The sequence below is a fragment of the Eretmochelys imbricata genome, chromosome 9 (assembly GCF_965152235.1).
Source record: "Eretmochelys imbricata isolate rEreImb1 chromosome 9, rEreImb1.hap1, whole genome shotgun sequence".
Taxonomy (NCBI): Eukaryota; Metazoa; Chordata; order Testudines; family Cheloniidae; genus Eretmochelys; species Eretmochelys imbricata.
This window is the reverse complement of record NC_135580.1, coordinates 96,500,903-96,524,795: the sequence shown is the minus strand read 5'-3', so window position 1 is coordinate 96,524,795 and position 23,893 is coordinate 96,500,903. Positions and strand designations below refer to the sequence as shown.

Below are 23,893 nucleotides of genomic sequence, written 5' to 3'. Positions count from 1 at the left end.
CCACTCTCCATGATTCTGAATGAAAGAAAAATATGTGTGATTCTCCTCACGCAGTCGGACTTCTTTAGGATGTCCTATACTTTAAAGTGCTGAGATGCAAACAGACAAGGAAATCTTAGCAGAGAAATCCTCTAATCAAGCCTGATATTTCTTGGCTCAAGCAGTCGTACATCTTAAATACAGCTTGACAATGGAGGAATCTGCGTTTACATAAGGTGCTCAGTGGCACCAGTGTCATTAAGCTTCTTGATGGCTACAAAGCACACCTTCAAGCTGGCTAACTCAATGAACTACAGCGAAAATCATTGTAAAGAGATGCAGCCAGCATATCCTCACTGCCTGCTGCTTTCAGAGAACCCTATAATGGTCAAAATTGATTTTTTTAAGAGCAGGCAAGGTCAGAAACCCATAAGACCATCCAATGCTAAGCAACCTTTAGAAACTTTAGCTTACAATTCTCTGCTGATTCTATAATCCTGGAGCAATCTCCCTACGGGCAAGTGGGGAGGGTTGTTTTGCCTTTCTGTTGATCTGCAAAGTAGTGCGTCAGCCTACGAGTAGATAACCTCGACTTGCTCTGCAGTTAAGCAGACTGATGAACTCAAAAGTTTTTTCCACATTCAGTCACGTATTCAAGTATTAATATGGGGTATGTCAGATTTCTTAAACAAACAGGATTCTCTGTGAAGCTCCCATGAAGGTAACTCCTTTATATTACCTCTCCAGAGAGAAAATCTCTATCTAAATGCATAAGAAAGGCAATCTCCAAAGGGGTAACTGAGCAGGGATTTTATTACTACTTTCTGAGCCTGACTCTCTTAGTTGGTGGTGCCGGGGTTCCAATTCTGACCATCCAATTGAGGCATCTTCTCAGTCACCCAGGAAGATCTTCTGAACTCTTGTGAAACTCTGAGGTCCTGAAAGAGACACAAGTGCCACACACCACATGGCACTGCACCATGCATTCCTTCTGCAGAAAGGGGCTTCCTCATTTACATATATAGGTGAAATAATGTTTGACTCTCCTGCTACTCAGGTATCTGATGTGAAAGAGATTGGCTTCAAGAAGCCACAGGCAGTTTTTAGCTGCATCTGTCTTTTAAATATTATCTTACGGCACTTCATTTCACTGTAACTTGACAGATATGGATGTATATTACACAGTATTTATGCATTTTTATAAATATATATACACACACACACACACAAAGCACATATTGTACATAAGAACGGCCACACTGGTTCAGACGAAAGGTCCACCTAGCCCAGTATCTGTTTTTCTGACAGTGGCCAATGCCAGGTGCCCCAGAGGGAATGAACAGAATAGGTAATCATCAAATGATCCATCTCCTGTTGCTCACTCCCAGCTATCCTCCATGAATTTCTCATATTCTTTTTTTGAACCCTGTTATAGACTTGGCCTTCACAATATCCTCTGGCAAAGAGTTCCACAGGTTGACTGTATGTGGGCATAATACCCATTGAACGAACATCTAACAGACATGGCAGAAACTACATTTATTTTTCACCTTTGATCTTCTCCATCATGCTCTGAACTATGGTCTCCGCACCAACCTCTGCAGGGGCTACTGCTAAAGCTCCTCCTGTCACTGGTTTTCCCCCACAGCTATTAGGCTTATTTAAAAACAACCTACCACAAAACTCACTCTCCATCCTGCCTCCAAGATGTGACAACTGGGACCAGGTAAAGGCAGGGATTGAAAACTACATCCTTGGTGGCACGAAGAGGCCATACAGCCAACTTAACATCCAAACAGTTCATCCTGCATAAATTTAATTCCTGGGTGACATACCACCACCATCCCCAGCCGCCCCTTCCTCACCCCCAGGTGCTCTAAGTTGCAACAGAGAATGAACTGGTTCCCAGCTGGATCCAGGATCCACAATGGGAAAAGCTACTTTCCCCCGCACTGTGACCAGTCTTGAACCTAGTACAATTTGTTTGGACCAGAGACTGTGGGCAGATATGCACAACCCTGGACCAGTGGCAGTTTACAGATGGATATTAAAATGAGCTTTTGGGGCTAGAAATGAGTGCTATTTCCCTTGGGAGAGTTAGGATTCCTGGCTTTAACAGTACAAAGTATTTGATCCTAATGCTGGAAGGCTATCAGATAGTAGAACTTAAATTGTGACATCCAGATTTATATAAACCCCATTTTGAAAAATGGGCATGCTCAAATCCTGGCTAAGCCAATGCAGAGCAGATAATATTTACTTTGATAAGGAGCCAAAAGATCCAATGAATGAGATACCTTGCTAGGAACAGTGTCAGGACATGGCAAAGCATGTTAAAAGCTGCTGTTTCCTGGAACTAAAGCCTCTCTGGAACTGTTGCCAGCTTGCACTCACCGTTCCTGCACCCATGATGAAACTGGGGAGCTAAGAAGAGGGATGACTTAACTAATTGTCTCCTGGCTTTTACAGTTTGCACTGGTAGGATATGCAATCTAAGTTAATTAAGGTTTTCTGGTGAGTATTTCCCATGTGTAGGTCCCCCACCAAATACACATGAATCCGAGAGGTATTTCACATGGACATCTATCAATGTTAATAGGTCTCTTCCCCATTACACACTCCCAACCAAGACCCAAGGTCTCAGCCTAGGTTCCCCTCCAGCGCCAAAGAGCTGCATGCCTGTTGTTCACCTTTAGAGCCTTTTCCCCCATGCTCCTCTCCATGCACATCCTTTTCCTGCAGCACGACCTCCACTCTACCATACTTTCTTACTCCTCCAAGCTTCTAAACATACACATAAACAAGCATAAGTCTGAATCACTGCTAACGTAGCCCAATGTTTATACAAGACACTGACAGATCAGAACACTAGACTTGCCGACTCATGATTTTGTTATGAGTCTCAGGATAGTGAGTTGGGTTTTTTTCCCTTAAAGCCCCAGCTCCTGCAGTTAGGTGATTACATGAGAATCTCAGCTTCTGTTTAATACGTAAGTTTATAGACTTCGTAGTTGCAGAGAAAAGTCTTAAAACGTGAACCCTAAAGCTCAAAATTCAAATAAACAGAACCCAACATTTATTATTTTTAAAAACCTCATTGTTAAGCCAATCTCATGATGTTTGACTGCTTGGAGCTGGAAATACAGATATTGATATATACTAATATTTAAAAGCTGAATGTGTTATGGGGAATTGGAGAGTGGTACATAGGGAGGAGCATTCTTGGAAGTGGGGATAGAAGTGAAATAGGAAAGATGTTCACTCATAGACTTTAAGGCCAGAAGGGACCATCGTGATCATGTTGTCTGACCTCCTACATATCACAGGCCAAAGAACTTTCCCCACCCACTCCTGTAATAGTCCCATAGGTCATTCATCACAATGGAGCTATGTGACCCGAAGATCAACCCAATGCCAGAAGGCAAGGGGTTCACTGGTATCTGGTAGTGAGTTTCAGGTGGTCTGACAAGTTCAGTGCATCCCATTTCACTTATGTCACAATCTTTATCTACTAGGTGCCTTGGGAGGTATCATCGGAAAACCAACACACACTGATCATTAATACTCTTCTGTGGTGTATGTACGGTAAACACTCAAAGGACTGCACGAATGTGAATAAAATATGGGACTAAAATGTGTTTAAACCAGACAAATGTAGGCAGTACGTAAACAGGCTTTTTTCCCAGACAAAGGAACCGACGCCTCCATCCAGGCGCAATCACAGACAACTGGCACTCACAGTCAAGTGGCCATTCATTAACATATCGGAGGCTGCAGGGACAGGTCAACTTGCATTGTAGAAAGTACCAGCAGGGAAGAAACTATCATGGAACGTTATCCATCAGAATCCCTGACACCTTTCCTCACAGCAGGAGCATGGACTATAAAAGAGAGCAGCAAAGAACCTCAAGTTATGTTTCACTTAAGATGACAAAGGAACACATGGACTTTGTGGGAGATCTTGACCAAAGGCCTGGTCAGCTATCTTGCTGGAAGGAAGTGTGGTAAGAATCTTTCCTTGAACCTTTCCTTGTAGTTTTATTAATCTTAGGCATTAGAACGCGTTTTTCACTGTTATTTGCTTGTAACCAATTCTGACTTTATCCCTTACACTTGAACTCATTTAAAATACTCTCTTTTTTTATAATAACCATGTTTTATTTTTAATCTAAACCCACCGAGTGCTGTGTTTGAATTGAACTGACTTAACTCCAGTTAAAGAAAGAAAGTGCAGTGTTTTTGTCTCTTTAAAGGAGCAATGGGCCTTATTACATCTCTAACTGTTCCAGGAGAGGCCTGAACATTTCAGGGCAGATGGTTTTAGGCATATTTGGGATTGGGGGTGTGTTGGGGTCACTTGGCTAATAGTAACCAAGGCTGGTAGAGATGAGCGTATGGCTGTGATGTAATAAGCAGGCTTCTAGAGTCAGAATTGCTATACCAGGGCTGTTTACCACACAAACAAGCTGGGGAGGCAATATCTTTTATCAGACCATCTTCTGGTGGCGAGCTTACACACAGCTCTTCTTCAGGCCTAATTCTCATCTGCCACTTCCACTAGTGTCAGAAGGAGCTGTGGCCATAAACCAGGCCACTTATTTAGGTGTTTAAATTGGGATTTAGGTGTCTAACTTTAGAAGCTATGTTTGAAAAATCTGATTTTAAATTTTAACTCACTGGATGATTTTATTTTTACTGTGTGTGTTACAATAGAGCCCAGAGGCCACAACAATGGCGGGGTACCCATTTTATGTAAACACCATGTTTTAATCACCAATAACATTTTCAATAAAAACATTTTGGAAACCCATTTTCTTCTTTACACATATTCAAAATTCAGAGAGAGCACCTTTTCAAATAGGTAAAAAGCATCTTCCGTTACTACATGGATTACAAACAGATCTGGGCAAATACTGCAATATATTTCCTATGAATATTCATTTGAATTTACCTTGAATGTGTTCATGCCCGTTTTTGTGTTCAGTTTCTGAAAACGCTCTAGCAAATGATTTTACTGGCAGGAAAGTTCAGTGAAAATTGTTTCAAAACGATGTTTCTGTTCTCTGATGAAAAGAGTCTGAAGTCTTAGAATCAACGTTCTGAAAGCATGAATATGTGCATCAGAAAACCGATTGATTCATCCCATCAGAGAACAGAAACATGCTGTATCTCATATATAGGTCTAATAACAACTAGCCAACGGCACTCAAACTTTAAATGACAAAGGATCACAGCTAATTCTTTGCTGTTCACATTGTTTGAGAAATGATTGGTAGAAATCATACAAGTACTCATAATCAGAACAAGAGGTGAAATTTGTTGAATAAGTTACTTATTATAAAATTATTTGTCTGGCTCTGCTGGCAAATACACAGTAGGAAAAAGATCTTCCTTTCTCATATGTCTGGATGCCAAGTATGTAACAGCTAAATATTAAAGAAATACCTTTTGTCCCTGTTCATCACCTATTAGAAGAAAGCTGTCTTTGGCACAAAACTTACCAGTAGCATGAAAGAATTTTCTTGTACATTTTCTTCTATTCAGCACTGATTGAACATTGAGCATATGTATTTTATTATACATGCTACTTAAAACTTCATTTTAAATTCTTTTACTGAATAATTTTCTTTCATTCCTAGAACTGTGGATACAGAAACAAAACATATCACCATATTTATGCTGATTTATTCCCAATCCTCAAGTGTCTTGATAATTAACATCACTGTATTTTGTAACCATGCATTACACAAAATCTTTTTCTAAACATGTAGCTGTAAAAAATTGTTAGTGCTTGTCACTTTAGAACTAGAAATTAGTTCTAGGCATTGCAGTATGTTAATACTGAAGGTTCATACATTTAAAATGAATACAACAAGTACGTGACGCTAACACATACTAATAATGTTTGAGAGACACCAATTATATTAAGATCAATATCCATCATCGCTCTGGAATAAGAAATCAATTGTACTCACATAATGAAGACCTTTTACATACAAAACAGAATCTTCAGCCATCCGCTCAAATAATTTTAGCTTATTTCAGTTGCTAATCAGTCACAGTGGCATGACTAAATTTACAGAAAAGTTAAAAATGTAGAGTTAATTTTAGTGTCACGATATTTGGCATCGTCTATGTAGAACAGAAAGAACATATTTCTGGTGACATGAAAGCCAGATTTAGAAGAGAGATTGACAATAGCCATGAATTTGGCTCATCCTATTAGCGATTTTTTCAACATGATTGAAAATTTAAGAGCGCTATTGGGTGAAATCACAGACTCTTTCCCCATTCATATTATTCATGGCCTTCTCTAACTCTGCAGCCCCATCTGTGTAAGAAGCAAAGCACAATGCTGGAGATCCAAAATTGGATGGCTTTAGTGGAAAAATCATTATTCGAAATGCCCAAATTCCCTGAAACTACTGATTTGCATATCAGTGGATACATCCTCCTGGGGTATGGTAGATAGATTAATTTCCATGCAGTTTAGTGACTATGCATCTGTAATAGACTAGTAATGTTCCCCTGTAATCAGTTATTGATCTGGCTGAAATGGAGTGGGTTTTGCTGACTCACAGGCCCAGCTGGCTTCTTACTTACGCCGTGTGGCTAGAAGGGAGGTGGCGGGAGGGGTCAGAGAGAATGAGGGTTTGGGACAACAGGATTCTGAAGGAAGGAACCTTAGGAACAGCCAAGCCTGGAGAAAAGATTTGAACTGGGGTCATGTAACCACAAGGGATGACAAGCCAGAGAAGAAGGGTTAAGCTGGTGTCCTATGTAGTGATATTTAGGGACTGGCTTTCATTAATAAACCAGGCCCCAGCAGGGGTGGCTTTTTTCCTATTTATTATTGTTCTGTTCAGCTTTTTATATTGCACCCAACCCCATTCAACTACAATAGTTAGGTACTTTGGTACAATTGTACACTATTGACGATGGAAGGCAATTGAAGCTATTCTGATTTACCCCAGCTGAGGATGTGGCTCCTTGTGTTAAATTCTCTTTTAGACATGCTGGTACAAATCCAGAGAGTGGCCACTGGATTTTGATACTGCTGGGAGAGTTGAATTTGGCTCCTTTTGCGTTACTCTTCACAATTGTATAAATCTACACTAGTAAGTCTTTATAGAAATAAGTGACTATTGTGTAATGTGACCATATCAAGTCTGAAAGACATCTGCTACCTCAGGTCTTGTTGCAATGTATAAATAGGTTCTCTGTATACTTCAGTTTCCCCTCACTATATAAATATGCCAGTCTTATTTAATGCATCTGAAAAACCAGACAGACAGAATTAGCCTATGGCCATGAGTGTGTATCCAATGGTGCTTCAGAAAAGGCAGCAGTGTTACTACAGAGGATGCACTGTTATCTGGTTTGTAGCAGGAGTTCAAGCAATGCTCTCTTATGACATCAAGAGGACAGAAACTAAGTGCTGGATATACCTTTCAACATGTTGAGGTTCACCCCTCACTTTTGTCTCCCCAGCTCTTGTTAATTTGTCCTCATTCCTAACATTTCAGAAGAAAGGGGATGGTGGAATGAGGAAAATGAATGGGACATGGTAATACCAGGGTTCAAGGAATGACAGAGCTGGGTCACTCTGGTGAGGGAGTGGCACAATGTGTTTAAATAAACAGTCAAGGTGAAAATCTTAAAGGACACAAAATGTACTATAGAATCTCTATGGATAGAAAATCCATGACTGAATAATAAGGGTACAGCAATAGGAACATACTACCAACCACCTGACCTGGATGGAGACAGCGGTTGTGAAATGCTGAGGTTAAAGAGGCTATAAAACCAGAAAATGCAATAGTAATGAGTTATTTCAACTATCCTCATCTTGTCTGGGTAAATGTCACCTCAGGCTTGATGCAGAGATAAAAGAGTCCTAGATGCCACTAATGATTGCTAGCCCTGGAACCCACAAAGGGAGAGGCAATTCTAGATTTAGTCCTATGTGGTGCTCAGGATCTGGTCCAGGAGGCAGCTACAGTTAAACCACTCAGTATTAGTGTTTTTAAATTTAGCATCCTTATAAGGGGGAAAATATCAAAACCCACCACCACAACATTTAACTTTAAAAAGGGGAACTACACAAGAATGACAACTCTAGTTGGACAGAAACTAAAAAACAGCCACGAGGGTAAAGTGCCTGCAAGCACTTGGAGATTACTTAAAAACATCATAGTAGGGGCTCAGACTAAATGTATACCCCAAATCAAAAAAAGGCAGTAGAAGGAAGTGCCACAATTGCTAAACAGCCGAGTAGCAGAGGCTGTTAAAGGCAAAAAGGCATCCTTTAAAATTTGGAAGTGAAATCCTAATGAGAAAAATAAAGAGCACAAAATCTGGCAAGTAAATCGTTAAAGAATAATAAGGCCGGGCAAGAAAGAATTTGGGAAACAACTTGCAAAAAACACGAGGTAACAGTAACTTATTTTTAAGTGAATCAGAAGCAGGAAGTCTGCCAAGCAGGCGGTCACTAGATGACACAGAGGTTAACGGAGCACTCAAGGAAAACAAGGCCATTGCAGAGAAGCTAGGTGAATTCTTTGCATCAGTCTCCACTGCAGAGGATGTGGGGGAGATACCTGCACCAGAGCTGTTCTTTTTAGGTGACAAATCTGAAGTACAATCATAAAATGATGTGTCAACAGAACAAATTGAAAATATAAACAGTAATAAGTCACCAGCACCAGACAGTATTCACCCAAGAGTTCTGAAGGAACTCAAATATGTAACCTATCACGGATACTAGGTGACTGGAAGGTAGATAATGTACCCGGCTTTGTTTAAAAGGGCTTCAGAGGATATTTGGGCAGTTACAGGCTGGTGAGCCTAACTTCAGTATCAGGCAAATTATTAGAAACTATAGCAAAGAACAGAATGATCAGACATGGATAAACACGAGTTTTGGGGAAGAGACAACACAGTTTTTGTAAAGGGAAGTTATGCCTCATCAATCTATTAGAATTTTTTGAGAGACTCAACAAGCATGTGGACAAGGGTGATCCAGTTAATATAGTGTACTCGGATTTTCAGAAAGTCTTTGACAAGGTTTCTTACCAAAGGCTCTTAAGGAAACTAACTAACTAGGGGTAAGAGGGAAGGTCCTCTCATGGATCAGTAGCTGTCTGAAAGATAGGAAATAGAGGGTAGAAATAAAGGGTCGTTTTCACAATGGGGAGAGGTAACCAGCAGGGTCTCCCAATGATCTGTACTGGGACAAGTATTGTTCAACATATTCATAAATTATCTGAGAAAGGAGATGAACAGTAAAGTGGCAAAGTTTGCAGATGATATAAAATTATTCAAGACAGTTAAGTCCAAAGCAGACTGTGAGGAGTTACAGAAAGAACTTGCAAAACTGGGTGACTAGACAATAAAATGGCCGATTACATTCAACGTTGAGAAGTGCAAAGTAATGCACACTGGGGAAAAATAATCCCCACTGTACATCTACAATGATGGGTTCTAAATTAGCTGTTACCACAAAAGAAAGTCACCATGGATAGTTCTCTGAAAACTTCAGCTCAGCAGCAGTCAAAAAGTCTAACAGAATGCTAGGACCTATTAAGAAAGGGACAAAAAATAAAACAGAAAACACCATAATGCCACTATATAATTCCATGGTGTGCCCCTACCTGGAATATTATGTCCCATTCTGGTTGCCTCATCTCATAAAGAGTATAGTGGAACTGGAAAAGTTTCAGAGAAAGCCAACAAAGATGATCAAGGGTATGGAACAGCTGCCATATGGGGAGAGACTAAAAAGATTATGATTGTTTAGCTTAAAGAGATGAGTAAGAAGGGATATAACAGAAGTCTGTAACACCATGACTAGTGTGGAGAAAGTCAATACAGAAGAGTTATTTAACGTTTCTCACCATACAAAAACCAAGGGTCACCTGATTAAATTAACGGGCAGCATGTTTAACACAAACTAACCTGTGGAACCTGTTGAGATGGGATGTTGTGATGCCAAATTTATAACTGGATTCAAAAAAGAACTGGATACGTTCATGGAGGATAGGTCCATTGGTGGCTATTAGACAAGAGACAGGGGTGCAATCCCATTCCCAGGTGACCCTAAACCTCTGACTTACAGAAGTAGGAAGTGGAAGACAGGAGTGAATCGTTCCATAATTGTTGTGTTCTGTACACTCCCCTTGAGGCTTTAGTTTGGAAACAGGACACCGGGCAAGATGGACCATGATGTGACCCTGTATAGCAGCTCTTGTGTTCTTAACAATCAGTGCTTTTCAGAATTTCATACTTCTAGCAGAAAGAATCAAAGAAACACCCCCTTCCTCTCAAGGAATAAATGCCCTGTCCTCTTTGCTTGAATTGCAAGCACATCCTTCTTGAGGCCCACCTTATCCCATGGTGTGCACCCATAGCATATTAACGCTTGTGCTTGTCATGTGGGAAAAGAGCTGGGTCCAAGCAAACCTTGTAAAATCCATTTTGCTCCTTGCTGCTAAAAATGTGGGTCTTTTCCTTAATACAGAACAAAGACCTGTACACAGAGTAAGTCAAACTCTGTAGCCATGTGATTTAACATTAGGTAAAAGAGTGCATTTAAAGCAGCTTGCACACTGAATTTTCCCAACACATGTCAATTATAGCAACAATTGCATTAAATAACCATTTGCTAATTCACTAAAACATTGTTCATTTTCTCAGTTTGGGTCTGATCCTGACCCTACTTAAGTCAACATCAAAACTACAGTACTACTGGGCTTGGGTTACGTTAGGACTTCCATGTACAAGGTCCTTTTCAAAAAAGGAAAATGTAGCAGTATTACAAGTTAACTACCTTAGTAATATGAGACAATACAGGAGCATTGATCCAAGTTACCATGTACCTTGGATCCAATAGAGTCACCATGCATTGAACCCAAAATATGCTAAATTGCAGAATTACTGCAAAATAAACTTGTTACCAACTCAGGTTTTGAAGAGTCTACTGGTATAAGAAGAAAACATCATACAAAGCCATGCAAAGAATGAGAGGAGAATTTGGGTGTGGGGGGAGAGAAATAAAGATTCAAGACTGATTTTGAACCTAGCAGTATACTGTAGTCCAACCAAGAATATTTCAAAGGCACTCGGGTTCCTTGCCTACCACATAATGCATTCATACAATTAGGCACTTGTTCATTTGCTTCATATTTAGTAAGTATTTAAGCAGGTGAACATATCATAGATTCAAAGACCAGGAGGGAACACTGTGTCAGTCTAGTCTGACCTACTGCATAACACAGGTCAGAAAACTTCCCCAAAATAATTCCTAGAGCAGATCATTTAAGAAAAACATCCAATCCAGATTTGAAACTTGTCAGTGATGAAGAATCCACCATGGCCCTTGGTAAATTGTTCCACTGGTTAAGTACCTTCACTGTCAAAAATGTATGTCTTATTTCTAGTCTAAGAGACCACAGAAATGGGCTATTTGCAAAGAGGTGGCAGGTTAAAGATGGGGAGTATCTAACAAGCATTAGATGGTGTCCAAATGAACGAAGAGATTGTTTTTAATTAAAAAGTGATCAAGATGAGGTCTCTCTCTTGTTAACACCCTATCCATGGTTTTTCAGGTAACAGGATGTATACTAGGGCAGGAGAGACTTGCCTTTACCATCCATTGGCCACATTCCAGCTTTTGTTGCCTCATGTGCGAGGACTGGCCAGAATCCCATTAGGAAGACCAGTCCCTGCTCCCTCCCAATGCCACTATAATTGAGATGAGGGCAAGGTCATGACTCCTCCCTTTCTCAACAGAAGACCATGGCTGGACGTGGAGAGGTCAACATACTGTACTCATTGCAATGTGGAAGACCTGTTGCTTTGATATATCAGAGTCTTCTGGAGAAATTACTGCTGATTCAGCCAGAATAAATCTCAGAAGCTCCATTAGTAACGTGACCTCTCCAGTGCTTGTGAGGGTGTGCAAAGCAGAATCTAGCTCTATGTCAGGAATGTATGATGCATACCGAACGCACCTCTATTAGGTGACAACATGCCACTATTAATTTCAAATGGAAAACATCTTGCAATAACATGGTCTAGCACATAATTTGAATCCTTCCCATGCTATCACACATTGCTTAGAACACAAACAAGGCTCTGCCATACCTGTCTGTCTTGGGCTTCTCTTGGATGTCCTTTTTGTTGTTAAATCCCATTAGTTTTCCTGCTCTAGGTATTGTTTGTTAGAGTGATTCTTTTGGTTGACCCCTTCTCTGTGTTCCTCGAGCTGACCAGTAATTGTACCCCTGCCACGGCAGGTACTCTGGCTTCATTGTTAACTCATCCCAGATATTTTCATCTTCTGTTCTAGATAGCTTGAAAAGTTAAATAGTTGAATTCTCTGATAAATCTCATAATTTGTTATAATTTCAATACAGATGTCTGAAAGCCTTTGAAAGGAAATGCCTTAGGAACATACAAGGTATTAAATGCAATGAATTTATAACAAATTGGAGTGTCAGAGAGTCAACAATTCCTTATCTCCCAAGTTATCCCAGCACAGAACCTCATGGTGAGCTCTCAACACAAAGGGTGATATTTACTAGAGCTGTCGATTAATCGCAGTTAACTCACGTGATTAACTCAAAAAATTAATCGTGATTAATCGCACTGTTAAACAATAGAATACCAATTGAAATTTATTAAATATTTTTGGCTGTTTTTCTACATTTTCAAATATATCAATTTCAATTGCAACACAGAATACAAAGTGTACAGTGCTCACTTTATATTATTTTTGGTTACTAATATTTGCACAGTAAAAATGATAAACAAAAGAAATAGCATTTTTTAATTCAGCTCATACAAGTACTGTAATGCAATCTTTAACATGAAAGTGCAACTTACAAATGTAATTTTTTTGGTAACATAACTGCACTCAAAAACAAAACAATGTAAAACTTTAGAGCCTACACGTCCACTCAGTCTTTCTTGTTCAGCCAATTGCTAAGAGAAACAAGTTTGTTTACATTTATGGGATATAACGTTGCCCACTTCTTAATTACAGTATCACCTGAAAGTGAGAACAGGCTTTCGCCTGGCAATAGCAGTTGTCGCAAGGTATTTATGTACCAGATGTACGAAAGAGTCACATGCCTCTTCATGCTTCAGCCATCGTTCCAGAGGACATGATACCATGCTGATGACACTTGTTAAAAAAATAAATGTGTTAATTAAATTTGTGACTGAACTCCTTGGGGGAGAATTGTATGTCCCCTGCTCTGTTTTACCCCCATTCTGCCATATATTTCACGTTACAGCCGTCTTGGATGATGACCCAGCACATGTTGTTCATTTTAAGAACACTTTCACTTCAAATCTGACAAAATACAAAGAAGGTACTGATGTGTAATTTCTAAAGATAGCTATAGCACTCCACCCAAGATTTAAGAATCTGAAGTGCTTTCCAAAATCTGAGAAGGACGAGGTGTGGAGCATGCTTTCAGAAGTCGTAAAAGAGCAACACTCTGATGCAGAAACTACAGATCCTGAACCACCAAAAAAGAAAATCAACCTTCTACTGGTGGCATCTGACTCAGATAATGAAAATGAACATGCGTCAGTCCGCACTGCTTTGGATTGTTATCGAGCAGAAACTGTCATCAGCATAGACGCGTGTCCTCTGGAATGGTGGCTGAAGCATCAAGGGACCTATGGATCTTTAGCACATCTGACATGTAACTATCTTGCGACGCTGGCTACAACAGTGCCATGAGAATGCCTGTTCTCACTTTCAGGGGACATTGTAAACAAGAAGCATGCAGCATTATTCCCTGCAAATGTAAAAAAACTTGTTTGACTGAGCAATTGGCTGAACAAGAAATAGGACCGATTGGACTTGTAGGCTCTAAAGTTTTACATTGTTTTATTTCTGAATGAAGTTATTTTTTTGTTCCGAATTCTACATTTGTAAGTTCAACCTTCACATGATAAAGAGATTGCACTAGAGTACCTCTATTAGGTGAACTGAAAAATACTATTTCTTTTGTTTTTTATAGTGCAAATATTTGTAATAAAAAATAAATATAAAGTGAGTACTCTACACTTTGTATTCTGTGTTGTAATTGAAATCAATATATTTGAAAATGTAGAAAACATCCAAAAATATTTAAATAAATGGTATTCTGTAACTGTTTAACAGCGCGATTAATCACAGTAATTTTTTTAATCGCTTGACAGCCCTAATATTTACATATCAACAGTAAAGACACTATTGCTAATCAAGGGCTGTGTAATGATGATATCGGGCCATGTCGCTGAATAAGATACTAAGAAGAATGTTTGTTATTAATAAGAGCTTCCTCTCTGTTTTTAGCAGCTAAAACCAAAGACTGACACTTTCCCAGGGGGATTATAGAATGAAGGAGCAACAAACCTGAGAACTTTCCTCTGTCAAAAGGGTGCTGTTTGCAGACCAAGCCATTTTTAAAATGAGATCAGTGAGCGTGCTGTCAATGTGAATCATTTGTTCAAAACATTCTACTTCAGAAGTGCTAAGCATAAGGCCGTGGCTCTGCAATGAATATTTATTCCAAGACAACACCACACAGCAACGAAGGGCACAGAAGTTAAAAGAATTGTTTCAGTGAGAATACAGAGTGAAGAGGCATATGTAAAACAGCCATTATGTGGCGATAGCAGGGGCTGGTGAATTAAAATGTACTCTCTTTTAAGGAAGACCTAAGACTGCTCCTTGTACCATTACAACTTTGCTGGCTAGGATGCCTAGGAGTGTGAATTTACTCAATACATTATACATACAGAAGCATCTTTACATTGTTCCACTAGGAAAATTCAGAGTTTGTTCAATAGCCCACATAGTTTTCCATTTGCTACATGCAGCTGCGAGGGGCGGGGGGGTGGGGGGGAGGCTGGAGTTAGAACACTGTCACTAAGGCTCCTCAACTTTTCATGTACCATTTTCAATAGAATGGAGACTAGTCTTTTTTTTGTTTAATACTGTTATTATTATTATTATTAAACCAACAAGGTCTCCTAGGTAAAGCTAGTCTGTGTGAGCTGTGAAACCTTGACTGATGATAAAGGGTGAGTGACTTTTCGAGTGGTTAGGAAACCCTTTTGCATCAAAGAAAAAGAACCTCTGGAAGTCAAAAATGTTAAGAATGCCCTTCAAAGGGGATGCTGAATTCAGGAAGACTCAATCAAAGGTCATGCTCTGTAGTAAATATAACCTACATTTCCTGAGAGATGTTTGTTCAGGGATTGGAGGGGAGCAAGTATTGTTTCAGTCAATCAGCACTGGATAGCAAAGGGTTAGTTCCCTTTATCTGCTCCACTGGAGAGCTAGTTGTTAGTCAAAGCAGGTTGGAGGAAGCATTATTACTGATGTTGTTTCATGAGAGAGCATGCGAGAAATTCCGTCATGGGAATATTCTACCAAAGATACTTTATTCCTTATATTTCTTGCCTTTACTTCTTTTAGCCTTATTCATTTCACAGATTTAAGCCTGAGGAATATTCATTAAAAAGGTACATTTTCTCAATGCTGAAAGTAACCTGAGTGTGAGAGAGATTTTTCCAGTTGGAAACCTGTTATTAAGGTGCTTTATGGGCCACATCTCAGCTGCTGTAAATCAGCATAGCTCCATTCTGGGCCAATACCACTGCACAAAACCGATTGTTAGAGAGCGATATGGGACACAGCTGTCAGCTGGCAGGAGTTAGCCAAGTAAATATGGTCCATCCTGTTAACAGGGGCAGGAGTGACAGTTGTGGGAGAAACACCCATCTCGGAGCCTCTGAAAAGCTGAGCAAATGCAATTCCCAGGTGACCCTGAAGAGCCTCGCTGTGATGTGGTATGCGTGTGTGGATTCAGGCATTGAATTGATTCACAACATCTTAAATGGCTTTCCTCCCACTGTCCCCATCGTGCTTGCTGTTGGGAATATTTTATAGCTTCATAGACTTCAAGGCCAGAAGGGACCATCATGATCATCTAGTCTGACCTCCGGCATATCACAGGCCACAGAAACTCACCCATCCATTCCTGTAACAGGCCTAACACCTCTGGCTGAGTAACTGAAGTCCTGAAGTGAAGTGAAAACTCTTATGCTAGTGATATACTTACAAGCAGGTTATTCCCTAATTCATCCCCACCCCCATGTTAAAAATGGCTGGTTTCTAGATGGGGCTGCAAGCTATCAAAGATTTAGTTAGATATTTTACACCTTAAAACATATTTTTCCGGGAGGTAGACAAGTAGGCAAAGGGAAAGGGGCAGTGGAGAACAGCATTGTATAGCATAGCTATGTAATTTCTTCCTGATGAGCTGTTAACATCTTACAACACCTAATAAGAAGAATGGTGGAGTGGTTAAGGCATTAACTTGGGAGACATGGATTCAATTCCCCCCCTACCATAGCCTGGGCAAGTGACTTGGTCCTTCTGTGCCTCCTTCCCATCTGTAACACTCCACCCCTTACATACTATACAGGGATAGGTCCTAGGGTAATGGGGGCCATGTAAGTACCTAAAATAGAGTAAGAGGAAGAAAGGGGCTCAGGGAAATTCTGATCTCATTGATAGGTCAGTAGAGTTACTCTGGATTTGCACTGGAATCAGAGCCTGGCCCTGGCTGTTTCCATAGACCACATTCAGTTACAAGCTCATTGAACCCATGCCTTCCCTTCTGACTCCCATGGGAGTATTCCTCTGTTTAAAGTTAATCACGTGCTTAAGAACCTTGCTTGCTCGGAGCAGGAGTGCTCGGCACCTGGCAAGACTGAGCCGCTGGTGCTGTTCTTGGCTTGTGGTTTTCTTTTCTTTTTAAATACTCAATATAAATATGAATGAAACATCTTCACACATACGCCAACCCCTAAGACATAAGGTTAGAGACTGTGATTTAATCAGTTGTGCCCTTTTGTGTCCGGAAAAAGTAATCAGCTCTAGCTTTCTCTACTTTGGCTTTTTGGTCTCTGCCACCACTTTTAGATCATACGCTATCTATTCAAGGTACTTATAGAGGCCCATCAGCGTAGTATCTGAACACATCACAGTTTTGATGCACTTATCCTCAAAACACCCTGGTGAGGAAGAGCAGTGCTATTATCTCCATTGTACAGATGGGGAACTGAGACACAGAGAGGCTAAATCAGTGGTTCTCAAACTTTTGTACTGGTGACCCCTTTCACATAGCGAGCCTCTGAATGTGACCCCCCTTGTAAATTAAAAACACTTTTTAATATATTTAACACCATTATAAATGCTGGAGGCAAAGCGGGGTTTAGGGTGGAGGCTGACAGTGCGTAACCCCCCATGTAATAACCTCATGACCCCCTGAGGGGTTCCGACCCCCAGTTTGAGAACCCCTGGGCTAAGGGACTCGCCCAAGGTCACACAGAAAGTCTGTGGCAGAGCACAGATTTGAAATAGGGTCTCTCAGCTCTTAGGCTAATGTCCTAATCACTGGACCATCCTTCCTCATTAAATATGTCCCCACAGCCACAAACGACCATGTAGGGTTTGGACCTTCAATGACATTAAATTGGGCACAGTTCAGCCCAGAATCTACACTGCTTTTTCCCAGGCATTGGGAAATCGGGCTGTGGAAAATGAACAAAACAGAAACACCCATGTTGGCTAGAACTTCCCCTACCCTAGGAAGGGGGGAGGGGGAAATGTAGATGTGGAGCCAAAGAAGAGAGTGACACTGGATGGGTGGGGCTCCTTGCAGGAATTAAAGCAACACTTCATGGCCTGGTCCCCAACACAGGTAATGGGGGTGATACTGCCTGCCCGCCCACAGGTTGAATCACTTCTCCAGTGCAGACAGCTTAGCTGCTGCAACAAGGGATCAGTTCCATCTGCCTGTGAGAGCTTTGGTGAACCTGGCCCACTGTTTTTTTCATTCATTCCTTTTAAAAGTAGAAGTCATTCTGGAAGATTATGAGTCGTAACTATTTACGAGAAAGGGGTTGAAACCAAATCCCCAGCTCTGAATACCCTTGAATTCGGTATCCAAACTTCATAGCTGGGAATTATACAATGGGATAAATTGAACCCTACATCCAAACATCTTTGGGGTGAGATCAGGACCCAATCCATATTTTGCAGTTTGGGCCCATCTCTATTATTCACCAGAGGGACCACAGAGACTTATTGAGGAGCTGTTTCTATTAGTGTAAAATATGTACTTGCTAGTTTAAAGACCTCAAGCTTTCCACAATCTCAAACACATCTTGAGAAATAAATTCTTCCGCCCTATCTCCTTATTCTCCACTAATTTACACAGGTATTAATATAATTAAACCACAGAACTGGATTCATAGGACTGATTTTTTGAGAAGAAAGCTGGCACCTTTAATTACACACCCACCAGTACTATCAATAGTCACACAGTGCTGTGAACATTGAAAGGGACAGTCAGTGTGACCAACTGAAGACACAGGCGTTGCCTTTGGTGACAAAATGGGGACAAAACAGCCCATCTGTCTCACAATTTGTCCAGATGTCCTACCTTTCTCCTCCCCCTTGGGAGAAGCAGTGGTTGTGGTGTCAGTCATTCTATTTCTAGGCACAAAGGAACCCAGCCAGTATCAAGGGCAAGCATGGATGCTAATATGCAACAAGCATCTCCTTAACACTTTCTATCTAATCAGGTTTCCTGTTGGCTGATGAGAGCTGCCATACCTCATTATGAGCTGCTATCACAGATTTTTTGTTTCAGTCCAGACTTTGCCATGCTTGTTTGCTTTTTCATGTAAAAAGGTTATGTATGCCCTGAGGGAGGCTGAATGTTACAAAAAAAAAAAAATCACATGAAAACAGAACTTTGGGCAAGAGGCCAAACTCTTGGATTATAGGACTGTGACTAACCAATGGTGGTTTTTTTTAAAAAAAACTCTCTCATAGCCTCTGTACTAACACAACTCAAATTAGTTTCCCAGAAGCAGACTTCTCTTTATGTGACCATGTTTTGTAAAGATAGCAGCAGCTTATGTTTAAACTATTTAAGAGAACAAATAGTTGCAAAATGTACCTCAGATGGCCTTTCCAATGCTAGTAGCATATTCCTGGCTTGACTGAAGCTACAAAATTGCTCTGTATTTTGCTATTGCTTGAATGTAGCATAGAAGAATGCACAAAAACCCAGGGGCCAGCACCCAGAGATAATGTTGACTCCTCTTGATTTGTGCCCTCCTAGAGATCCATGACATTGTAAACTATGAGAAGGAATCCAGAAAAACAAAGTTAAAAGGCTGCAGAACAAAACTGGCTTTTCTCCTTTTACCTACTCCATAGGCCCTTGGGACATCAAGGAAGGAACCTTAGATCCAGAGTCCAGACAGACAGGCATTGTTGTGCTCAAGATGGGCCTGAATCACACCTTGGGATCTGCAGTCTTTAAATCAAGAGTTGAGGACTTCTGTGACTCATCCAGAGGTTTTGGGCCTATAGCAGGAGTGGGTGGGTGAGGTCCTGTGGCCTGCAACGTGCAGGAGATCAGACTAGATCATCGTGATGGTCCCTTCTGGCCTTAAAGTCTATGAGTCTTATCTTTTATAGAACTATTCCTAACAAGCTGCAACATAAAATAAGTCACAGGTGGGCTGTCAAGGGAAGCTTCCTCGCAGTCTTTATGTTAAAAAAAACAACAACCATTGTGAGGGGAGCCGTTGCCAACAAACAGCTGCATGGGAATGACTTAGACAATATCATGCCAAAAGGATTAGCGTCTCCTATGCCTATCTGCAGACAGTTGTGATCCACTGTTCTTCTCAAGTCAGCACTCCTTTATTATGCTGATGCAGGTTAACGTTTAAAGAAACCAACATGGTTCATAAATCAAATGGGGTTTAATATTTCCTACAAAGAGGCAGGGGCTTGTCAAAACTATCCTGAAAGGTTCTGCAATTCTTTTTCTCCTAAAGAGAGGTCTAAGTGAAGCATTGATTCAGAATGGCTGGAAGACATAAGGGGAAAGAGGCAGGTATACAGGTAACTCTGTGGACTTATGATAGGGTGTTTGTATCCTGATGCCATCAGGGGGAGAAAAAGGCTATTGAGTTTCCTTGGGAATAGGAAAATAGCTCTCCTACCTTGAAGGGTGCATAGGAGCTGTTAGTTTTGGACAGAGACACTAACAGTTAGGCCTCAACAGAGAAACAGCTCTTTAAAGACAGCATTTGGGTTATGGGAAGGAAATTGGTTTCAGTGAGTGGTGTGCTATGCCTGGATTCATTTGGTGATAACTGGCAAAGATCATTGCCAAAACTGCCTTATGGGAATTCAGGGTACATTGGATGAGTGAAACAGTTGATGTAGTGTCAGCAGGGAGCCAGGTATGTTCATTACCAGTCCAACCCTTCTGCATCACATGCCTGGCACTGTGAACCCCATTGGGACCACCCGCAGCTGGTAAGCAAACTAGCTCCAGTCCCAAACAATAAGGTCAACATTCTAAGGCATAAATTAGTTAACTAATTTCAAATACTGGTATGAGAAGGAGGTGCAAAGTGGGGAGAGGGAACAGAGAGGCATTTATGATTTTCTAGACAATCCTGTGGCAATATTAAAACAAAAATGGAAGTATATTTTTATATCCTTCCCAGAGTCTTTCAAATCCGTGCAGTGTTTCATACGTAACCCACAGGCTGACATTCAAGTTGGAGAGATTTTTCAGTAGTGACTTAGTTAATTCTGTATTGCGATTTCTCTTGAAAGACAATATTATTGTACTGTAGACCTTAATATCTCTGCTCTGCACAGCCTCTTCCATTAACAACTCAATTACATTTTCCAGTGCCTTTAAGAAAATCTATATTCTTTATAACTCAGTATGAGTAATTCTTTATTTTTAGACAGCCTGAAAGCAGATCTGACATGTTACCTGCTGGACCTGTGTTACTGGGCTAATGTTTGCTTCAGATGCTCCATTGACTTCCATGATAGTATTTCAAGTTTGAACCAAGAGCAGAACTTCATCACTTTCTGCTCAAGATTCTCCGGCTCTATGCCAAGAAAGCACCGAAGATGGCACAAAGAGCCCAGAGGGGGGTCTAACACTCTTGCCAGCCAATTCACAGACTGAAAAGAGAAAGACGCTCCACCACGGTAGCTCTGGGCTACTCTGGAGGCAGAAGAGGCTAAGAGAAATCTTGAACGTATATTTTTCACTCTGACCCAGGCAATGTCTTTCATAAAAAACACGTAAGCCATGCAACAGTAGAAGTCACCTCCCAAAAGTCCATGGATATGATATCCCTTTGAAATACAGATCCTCTTCAGGGTTGTGGGTTAGCCAATACAGTTGTGCCTTGTCTGATAATTATGAATGCAAAACTCAGGGGGCAGAGGGAATTAAAAAAAGACATTAATCCTTTCATAATGCAACAAAAGATGAAAGGCTTTTCTCTTTTCATACTATAGATTTTCAGGGAGAACAATCTAATGATACCGCATGTTGTGGGAAAGGACTTGCACGGCTGTTATAAGAGAGAAAAAGTATCCCAAACGGTGGAGAATTAGTAACAGCAACAGTTAGCTTTCAGTCAAAAGTAAGGCACAATTTTCACTCTTTGGGTCTTCACTTAGGGCCCGAGGCTGCAAGCTTCTTGTGGCAGGTGTGCAGTGACTTAATCTCCACCTACATCAGGCTTCCATAGGGCTCAGCCCCTTTGTAGCAGACAGTAGTCAAGGTACACCACCACCATATATACGTTTTCTACTGACCTCTGTCAGTGTAAATTACTGATTTACTCACTGAAAACGTTCACAGCCATGAACCAGTCACTCCATAGGAACTCAGGTTCTCATTAGAAATTGCACTCAAATGGCCAAATCCTTCCAGTTTCTAAACAAGCAAAACTTTCACTGACGTCAACAGGAGATTTGAGTATGGACAAAGAAGAAACGCACAATGTGCCTCGAAGGAGGAGAATTGAGTTCAGTGTTTCGAAACCTGATTTTTTAAAAGTCACATTCTGAGAGAAATAACCCCTTTCCCCCTCCTCTTACAGCAGGTTTTGCTTCACGTGGTACATTTTTGAATGGCCCACCATGTGATATTAGTAAGGGAACCACTTCTGGTAGAACAGCACTTAGTGACGGAGAGAAGTCTTCTTCTAACACGGGTGCGAGCATTATTCATGCAACACGTGGTAGCAGCCCGCAGCTGAATGAAATATTTGGGTGCTAATAGTAGCAGCTCAACAATTGCAGCAGCAGTGGCCATCATTAAATACAGACTAACACAGGTCAGATTTGACTAAGGGCTCAAACCTATTTGCTTTTACATTGCTAGTGAAACTCAACCAAAACAGGATCCAGCCCTAAGTAGGAGCGACATTATTCATCATGGCAGTTAGTTCCATACACTGAAGCTTATACAAAAAGCAGGAGGCTTACCAGGTGGGATTTGAGGCAGTAATGAAAAACACATACAGAAGAACAAGTCAAAAAATGTTAAATATAATGACATCTTTAAAAGATAGCTTCATCTTACATGCTACCGCAACACGTGAAAGAGACAAATAACTTAATAGTTTTACTTCAGTGAACAACAGGTAGATTTGTCCATACCTTTACTTTATCTGAAAAGGAAAACATTCGACTCAGTTTCCTCTAGGCATGCATTTCATTTTCTCAAAATGCAACGGGGCGTGCATTACATACAACGTGTTATCCTGCTTCACTGAACTACAGCTGTTATGAGCATTCCTGCAGCAGTATGCAGAAGCCTTATGGGGTGGAAGGGGCTGGGGACAAGGGGAATCTGGTTCTGAGTGCCGTTAGTTTCAGCAGAGTGCAGCTTCAGAAATGTCCGGGCGAGAAACTGACTCGGGATTGATGCTGTTTCGAGTAGCAAGCAACTTTTGGCAGCCAAAAAAGGGCAGTGTAATGATGAGAGCTGAAATAAACAAACTTTATTTGAGAAAAGCAGCACAATCTTACTTCTTGTCTAGAATACTGTATATGGTTTATACTATACAGTGTCCCGTGATAGACCATATCAGACATTAACAGGCAAGCAAAGGGGGACATGAAGCGCATAACGCTTCCTGTGTCAGTTGCACTATATTGACACAGGCTGAAAAACACACAGCACACTAGAGGGACACGTACATTAAAAATAAAAGTAATCATAACAAACAAAACATGGATCCATAGTGCACAAACCTTCCGGCTCTGTGTTCTCTTTGAGGTGCACTTGCTTCAGTGGGCAGCAGAAGATTTCGTGACACTTAGCACGAAAAGGGGACTCTTTTTTCTTTAATTCCGCAGATTGGATGGAATCTTGCCGTAACATAATGTACTCCTGTGTGCCAGGGGGAGCGTCATCCATAACTGTGGTCACCACATAACAAAATGAACTCAAGTTAGAGTTTAACGAAAGAAATCTAGAGACGTATATAAACTATATAACGTGATGTGGGGGAAGGAAAAAGGGGAAGAAACATTGGTCGCAAGGAAAAGAAAATGAAAAGCGTTAAAAAAGTTTTGTGGTGGTGATGGAGGAGAGGGGTGGGGATAGTTTACTTTGATAAAACAACACTTCTCATAAACATTTGTCCTTCATCTTGTTTCATGCAATCTTCACCCTAATGAAAAAGTACCATCATAATGAGCTCTTGCAGAAAGTAACACAGTCTATCTATTCCGAATCCCCTACAGTCTCTGGCAGTCCATGCTGTATTCTGCATGCAGATTAAGGAAAAACTAAACGAGAGCATGCCATTGTCTAACCTGCAGATTTTATATTCTGCACTTGAGTTTATAATGTCAGTAAGCCACATTGCCAATCTGCAATGCAGCACCAACACCTCTTTGGTCCCCACAGTACAACAGAAGAGGTCTCTAACAGGATCAGTAACAACAGGCAATTCCTCACAGCAAGGATGATAATCCAATGAA

General features: G+C 40.8%; 1 protein-coding gene across 1 annotated transcript in view; it reads right to left on the bottom strand.

Moving 5' to 3' along the window:
- FGF13 (fibroblast growth factor 13) overlaps window positions 1-23,324 on the bottom strand; it is a 162,211-nt gene extending 138,887 nt beyond the window's left edge. Inside the window, exon 1 of the mRNA XM_077826246.1 lies at window positions 23,159-23,324. Coding sequence (XP_077682372.1) covers window positions 23,159-23,324 — 166 coding nt within the window. The remainder of the gene's footprint in view (window positions 1-23,158) is intronic.
- Window positions 23,325-23,893: the final 569 nt, after the last annotated feature.